The 7,723-nt window shown below is 44.3% G+C and overlaps 1 protein-coding gene across 1 annotated transcript in view; it reads left to right on the top strand.

The window, feature by feature from the left end:
• Window positions 1-777: 777 nt before the first annotated feature.
• The window catches only part of LOC119840143 (microsomal triglyceride transfer protein large subunit), a 12,084-nt gene continuing 5,138 nt past the window's right edge, over window positions 778-7,723 (top strand). The window contains exons 1-10 of the mRNA XM_038366656.1: window positions 778-1,189; window positions 1,285-1,482; window positions 1,560-1,658; window positions 2,231-2,425; window positions 4,308-4,471; window positions 4,595-4,760; window positions 5,580-5,792; window positions 6,574-7,176; window positions 7,255-7,404; window positions 7,609-7,717. Coding sequence (XP_038222584.1) covers window positions 929-1,189; window positions 1,285-1,482; window positions 1,560-1,658; window positions 2,231-2,425; window positions 4,308-4,471; window positions 4,595-4,760; window positions 5,580-5,792; window positions 6,574-7,176; window positions 7,255-7,404; window positions 7,609-7,717 — 2,158 coding nt within the window. The 5' untranslated portion in view covers window positions 778-928. The remainder of the gene's footprint in view (window positions 1,190-1,284; window positions 1,483-1,559; window positions 1,659-2,230; window positions 2,426-4,307; window positions 4,472-4,594; window positions 4,761-5,579; window positions 5,793-6,573; window positions 7,177-7,254; window positions 7,405-7,608; window positions 7,718-7,723) is intronic.

Below are 7,723 nucleotides of genomic sequence, written 5' to 3'. Positions count from 1 at the left end.
AATTACGCAACAAATTTAATGGTGCTTTTTGAATAGGTAGAGTGATTCAAGAGGAAAGTTTATATGTATAATAACATCCATCTAACGTTTCCGAATTTAAAGCGCGTCAATTTTTTTTACTTTCTTTCTTATTTCTTCATATAAGTCGGTTTGACTTTAGTTTGAAATTCAACTTTTAAAGTTTTATGTGTACATTGTTAGTGTAGCTTAATATGTATATGAAAGTAAAATGATAGCTTTTAAATTTTTTAACTTTTTCCAATGAATGTCAATGTCTTTTGATACAAAAGGACGAACTTTATAAAATCTTAGAATTTTACAATAAAAACAATCAAAATAGGTCAAAGTCCAAAAATAAACCAATTTTCTTGTTGATCGAATGCTTCACTTACTTTGTAAATCTATATCTACACAGTATAATTATTATCAGGTTACTTTCGATACGTAACAGTATAAAATGTGCGGTATTGAATAAACTATGACTGTGTGAACATAATTTACGAGATATAGTAAAAGTTAAATGGCTAACTACACAATGAAAAACATATAATATATGCACTGGTAATTTATCATTCTAGGAGGATGTCACCTTTAAATCCACAAAAAAACAGTATTAATTTCCTCAAAGCTTCTTAAAATTTTGCTGTTTAAATATTTTGTTGCCTCTAGACAAAGTAAACAGAATTTTTCGTCAGTTATAGTCGGTGTCAAGTTGACAACGACAACAACTCAGTTATCATTCCTGTCATTTGTCAAGTGTCATCTTAACAATGAGATCCATATAGTAAGTGATTGGTAATTATTCGTTACTTGTCAGCCGGCAAGCGGCGCAAGCGCATACTTGAAATTTATATCAATGTATTGAAAAGCGAATAATATAAATTATTTATTAGCCACTTTTAGAAACTGTTCATAAATTGGTTGAACGATGAGGTCAGGAATCTCACTGTTTTTTCTTCTAAATGCGGTGTGTGTGTATAAAATACACGTAAATGGTTCAGTGACTCGGGAGGACTATGGGGAAGTGAAGCTTTTCCAGAGTACGGATACTTACGACGTGGAGACCACTGTGATGCTCAATGAAGTCTCTCGCAGCGATAAGGAGGTGGCCTATAAAATCAAAGCGACGCTATTAGTTGACCCTGTCTGGAAAGATTCTCAAGACACTGAATTTCTATTAAAGTTTGAGGTGTGCTTTATGAGCTTGTTTTTGTAGCATAATTTGTTAGGTAAAATATATGGTTACTTTACAGTTTACAGTTTGGATGATGTTTTAATTTGCAGCTGAAGTCTCCCCATCTGCTGTCTAGGGGCAAGCATGTAAATGCAGATTTCTTGCCCCATAAATCTATCTGGGACTCTTACCCGCTCTCTACATTTTATGCACACTGGAATAAAGGCTTCATAAAATCGTCATATTTGGACCTCAACGAGCTGACAGACATTGTAAACTTTAAAAGATCTCTTATTAGTTTATTTCAGGTTTGTGTGCTCAGTTATTATCAGATGGAGTGTATGGAATATAGAATATTAACTAATAACCACTTTACATATTCTAGTTTCAAGTACTCGATGGAGAAACAAATGAAACAGACATCTCTGGGACTTGCCAAGTGCTTTATGAGAGTGTTTCTGCTAATGTCATCAGAAAGATAAAGGTTAGACTGGACTCTGGTATGCCAAATAAGTAAATTTATAAAGCACATGAAAATTTCCCTGAGGTATGCTTTTTTTTTTTTAATTAATATTATTCTACAAATATTATAAACACAAAAGATGGTAAGTGTGGATAGATGGAACTTTTGTTACTTTTTCATGTAAAAAATATAGCATATATATGCAAATAAGACATGAGCTGTATAAATACTTATTACTATTGGCAGTGGTTTCGACGGTGATGGTGCAGCTAATGGTATATGCAACAGCATGAGCTGAGTGAATTGACCATTCAAAACGCTCCATGTCTACCACTGACAATGTCTCGCAATTCCATTTATGATATTATAATATCCTAAGTATATTATAATATCCTCATATATATACGTATAGTATCCCAGATTGATTAAAATTTAATTAAAACCCTTATACCTACAATACCTTTTGAAAAACTTACAATACTTCATCACTAAAAATACCATTCCACATTTTGCATGATCAAAAGTATGCAGATGTAGCTAGATTTTGTAGTAACTTATAGGTTTGTGATGTGTGTGTGTGTGTGTGTGTGCAGAGAGGGTGCGAGGACTGGGGCGGAGCCGGAGCGACGCGGCGCGTGACGCGGTACACGCTGGACGCGGCGGGCGTGCGCGAGCTGCACGCCGAGGAGGTGCACTCGGCGGGCGGGCTGAAGGCGCGCGCGTGGAGCCGCCTGCAGCGCGCGCGCTCGCGGCCCGCCGCGCCCGCCTCGCCCGCCTCGCCCGCCTCGCCCGCCGCGCCCGCCGCCGCGCCGCCCGCGCCGCCCGCGCCGCTCGCGCCCGCCGCGCTGCTGCCGCCGCCGCTCGACCCGCTGTGGCCCGATGATGAGCCGCTGGTAAGAATCCGCGCCGCCGTCTCATCGGCGTGGCCCCCCAAACTCTCAATCTTGTAACCACATGAATTAACGACACGTATTATGATCATTTGAAATTTACATATTGTACAAAATATTTATTACTATCTACGAACTATCATATGTTGGTATATTTCCAAGTTACGAGACATTTTTGTGCCGATATTTTATTTTATATGAAGCGATTTAAATATAACAATTTATTAAAGTTGTTAAAATAATGATAATGGGGTCATAAGGGCAACTTAACGATGATAAGCGGCGTTCGCCGTCGTCGTTTGTTATACATTTATCTATAGTGATGTTATGAACGCTTCTCGTAGGATGAAACTACGTTCAGGATTCAGTGGGCTTATCAAAATGTAATCAGAAGTACATTGTCATGTGTAAACATTTCACACTAAAAATCCATTATAAATTGTGTTTACATAACTTGCTCTACATCAATATGATATAGGTACTAGCAGTTGCCCCCAGCTTCGTCCGCGTCGTTATAATAAATTTTCATAGTATAAAAGCTAATCCCCTGTTTTATCCCATCGGAGGTAGAATTTATTAAAATCCTCCACTCGTTCAATTTCGGAGTAGTTTTAAAGAGGCTATTATACATACTCGTACAAACCTTCCTCTTGAATCCCTCTTTACCAATAAAAAAACAACATCAATCCTTTGTGTAGTTTTAAAGATCTAAGCATACATAATATATACATAATACTAGCTGCACCCGGCAAACGCTGTTCTGCCTTACTCTTATCATTTAGGGGTATGAAAAATAGATGTTGGCCGATTCTCATAGATACCGGATAAGCACAAAAAATTTCATCAAAATCGGTCAAGCCGTTTCGGAGGAGTATGGCAACGAAAACTGTGACACGAGAATTTTATATATATACATAATATATAAATAGACACAGACGCGGGAAGCGACTTGCTTTATACAATGTAGTGAAGATTAGTCATGATGATAAAAACTAATGTTATAAACGGTTACTCGAATAACTAAACAAATGTTAACCTCATGCCCAGCGCAGTTCACTTGGTTTGGAAACGTGACGCAATGCTTCTCAATATGGTTGCCATTAATATATTTGTATTATAATTGTTTATTTTGTCAATTTTATTGAATAACAAATCGAACATAGTTTGTTGTTGTTAGTATTATTCCTTTAAATTAATATAAAAAATGTAATGATTTTAGCCAAAATTTTGTAGTATATTGCATAATAATCCCACATTAAGATAAAAGTAATTTAACATTAAATGTTAAACCAGCCGGTCACCGGATGCTATAAACACGAGACGGCGTGTGTTAAATTGTTTTCTGGCTCAGTCATAAGTCTAGTGCGTCGTCCTACATCAGCAAGAAAAAACAATTGTATAGTTTAAATTTTTCAACTGATATAGATGACTGGTTTCCGAGTAGTTATTATATCCTACTAATATATACGCCACTTTGTAAGAATGTATGGATGTAGGTTTGTTACTCTTTCATGCAAAAGCTGCCGAGCGGATTACGTATACTCGGCGGGGATGTAGTTCATGTAGCAAAAGTATTCTGGTACATGAGCGCGAATAATACATACGTAGCAGAATAATGTATTGGGTGGGTACAGATATACTTGCTTCGCAGAGTACACGGCACGTAACAATCGACGACGTCGGGTTGCACTGAGTTTGGGATTTGGGACATTATGTACGATTATTGAGATAAGTCTTAAAGCCGAGCTCAAGTATACTATCGACATTGATCTCTGGACAGGACCTGGACAACGCGATGTCGGCGGGCGAGGCGCTGTGGGGCGCGGGCGCGGGCGGCTCGGCGGCGGCGGCGCACGCCGCGCTGCGCGTGCTGCCCGCGCTCTGCGCCGCGCCCGAGCCGCGCCTGGCGCGCCTGCTGCACGCCCAGACCGACCCGGACGCGCTGTGAGTGCCGCCGATGCGCCCGATTGTCCGCTGATTACTTCTGTATTTAAAAAAAATATTCATTTATTACAATCCAAATTAAAAACGAGATAGCTATAAATTATTATTTTTAAAATACGACAGGCGCGCGCTAGTCGGCGCGCTGGGGTCGTGCGGGTCGGCGGGCGCGCACGGCGCCGTGAGCGCGCTGCTGCAGCTGGCGCCGCGCGGCGCGGCCGCGGACGCGCCCGCCGTGCCCGGCCTGGCGCACGAGTATCTCGCCGCGCTCGCGCTTGCGCCGCACCCTGAGGTTTCACTTTAACGCTAATTTATATTGTCACAAATCTTCATATACATGCAAACACAGAAAATGGCATAAAATAGTAGCATGCTTTCCTTTTCCTCTCCCATCCCAGTCCATTCATTCTAGTCGTCAATCCTTTTTTTATCCTCTACCCCTTAAGAGCGGACAGCGTATTTGCTGAGGGACTAGTCCTGTGAATGTTCATCGGCAGTAGTGATCGCTTATGAGGCGAACCATAAAACCTTACAACCATAGAACAAACTATATAATATATGTTGATATGTACATGCGACTCGACTTGTACGAAATTCACATTGCCTCAAACACGGAAGCGAAAATTCTCGTAAACCATACGTACTATTACTAAGAGTAATTTTGCAAAACGCGACTTATTTGCCTTGCTCCAAGTTATGATAATATTCTGACCAATGACATCAACAAAATTATAAACTTCGCTGCTAATCGTTTCAATAAATTCATAGTCAATGGGCTCCAAAACGTTGATTATATTCAATTTAGAATTTGTCACTATTCCTAAATGAATACATAAAAATTTTTAGCATATCCATCACTCACATCGGCTTAAATTATATAATGTAAATTAATTTTTTTCATTTCTTTAGATGCAAAATATTATGTGTATGAAATAGTCTTCTGAGATACAGATTACAAACTTAATATTTGTACTTACGAATAATTTTTTTTTCACCTGCTTCCTATCATAGTGGTCTCAGGTCTCAGGTCTCGAATAATAGCCGCTTAATTATGACTGTAAGACAATAACGCTTACTCGGCGCCGATAACGATGATCATCCGTTGAATCAGGAGAGCGTCGTGGAGGAGGTGGTGAAGCTGAGCGCGTGGCCGAGCGGCGACGCGGAGGGCGAGGGGGGCGAGGCGGGCGAGGCGGGCGAGGCGCGCGAGCTGGCGCGCAGCGCGCTGCTGAGCGCCGCCGCGGCCGCGCGCCGCCTGCCGCCCGCCGCGCGCGCCGCCCGCCGCCTGGCGCCGCGCCTGCACGACGCGCTGCGCGCCTGCGCGGTGCGACACATATTTAATTATTTTGATAGCAACAGAATATATACAGAATTATTCATAAACACTACAAAAACAGCTCGTCTGGCACATGTACTGCATATAGGCAGACGTCCATAGCATTCTTCATATACTTAACATTTATACTGTCAACATTTTATTTTAATTTTTTTTTTAATTATTCGGTTCATCATGTATTAGTTTTAACAGAAATGAGATATACAGAACCTTACGACGAATACTCAAAGGCCTCATTTTGTAATAAGACAATCTTTGTTTGTAGGACATCAATGTTTTGCAATGGTTGTTAATGTAAGACAATTGATATAAAAAAACGATTCTGAATTCTTTCCAATCTATTTGAATGTACAACATAGTTTGGAGACTAAACGCAATTATTGTACTCTAAAACACACAATGGGAATCACAACGAAAGAGATCTTATCTGTCTCGAAATGAAACCAGATAGACTGAAATTAAGCATTACAAAAAAAAGTGTATCAAAGTGACTTTGAATTAAAAACTTTACATATAACAGGAATACCATTATAGCGATAGCGCTGCATTAAATTTCAGTAAATTTTAACATTGGCATTTCATGTTATGATTTAGAAGCCGGAGAGGGCGGCGGTGCGCTTAGCGTCCGGCTCGATTGGCGAAGATGACATAAATAAAAGATTTTACTGTTATCTTGGTCCGATGGACAGGCTAATTATTTCTGTTATGCGGCAGTCTAATAAAGCATTTAAATGAATAAATCAGTAATCTTAGAAATCGACGGCGATAGGATGACTCGTGCCGGTTAGCGCACGTGATGGCGCTCGGCAACCTGGCGAGCGAGGAGTCGCTGGAGGCGCTGCTGCAGCAGGCGGAGCGTGGCGCGGCGGGCGTGGCCGCGGCCGCGCTGGCGGCGCTGGAGCGGCTGCCGGCGGCCGCGCTGCTGCGGGCCGGCGCGCTGCGGCGCCTGCAGCGGCTGGCGCTGGCCGGCCGCCCGCTGCCCGCGCGCGCCGCCGCGCTCGACCTGCTGCTGCGCCTCAGCGCGCCCGCGCCCTTCCACCTGCCGCGCCTCGCCTTCCTGCTGCACGAGCGCGGCCCGGCCGAGCTGCGCCGCGTGCTGTGGCAGCGCCTGCGCGCGCTGGCCGCCGCGCACGAGCCGGTGGCGCTGCTGCTGCGCATGCTGCGGCGGGAGCTGGGCGCCTGGCCCGCCGAGCTGGCGCCGGGCACGTCGTCGGTGCTGACGCGGCCGGCGGGCGCGGCGCCGGCGGGCGCGGCGCGCGGCTGGCGGGCCGAGCTGGACTCGGTGCAGCTGGCCAGCCGAGGCGTGCTGCGTCGCGGCGTAGTGCGCCTCCTCGCCGTGGCCCCGGACAACTCCACGGACGACACGCTTACCGTACGCTTACTTAAAAAAAATTGTCTTATGCGTTCGTTCGATAGTAACTCGTAGCCGATATTATGTACGTGTTTATAGGTGGAGCTGCAAGCCAGCGGGCTGGAGACATTCGCCGGCGGCGCCGAGGACGCGGGGGGTGCGGAGGGAGACGCGGAGGAGGTCGGCGCCGTGCTTATGTTGAGCGTGGCCGGTGTGCGTATGCCGCCCATAACCCTGTTCGAAGGACAAGTAATTTCTTTTGCCCCCTTTTTGTTATTTGTTTATATTTACAGTATGTATTTACACTTCGACAATGCATATCTACACTTATAACTGCGAGGACTTTATCCACAAAATGGTTAATAGCTGAGTTACGAAGCAGAACGAGTACATTGTTAATACTAAACAGTAAATGACGTATAAGACAGCGATTCTCAACCGGCGCGTGCGCAGGCGCAGCTGCTGCGGCTGGTGTGGGCGGGCGCGGGCAGCGAGCCCACGCCGGCGCTGCGCGCGCTGCGGGCGCTGCCGCGCGCCGCCGGCGCCGCGCGCCTGCTGGACGGCGCCG

Source organism: Zerene cesonia, chromosome 5 (genome assembly GCF_012273895.1).
Source record: "Zerene cesonia ecotype Mississippi chromosome 5, Zerene_cesonia_1.1, whole genome shotgun sequence".
NCBI lineage: Eukaryota > Metazoa > Arthropoda > Insecta > Lepidoptera > Pieridae > Zerene > Zerene cesonia.
This window is presented reverse-complemented; position numbering and strand designations above follow the sequence as displayed.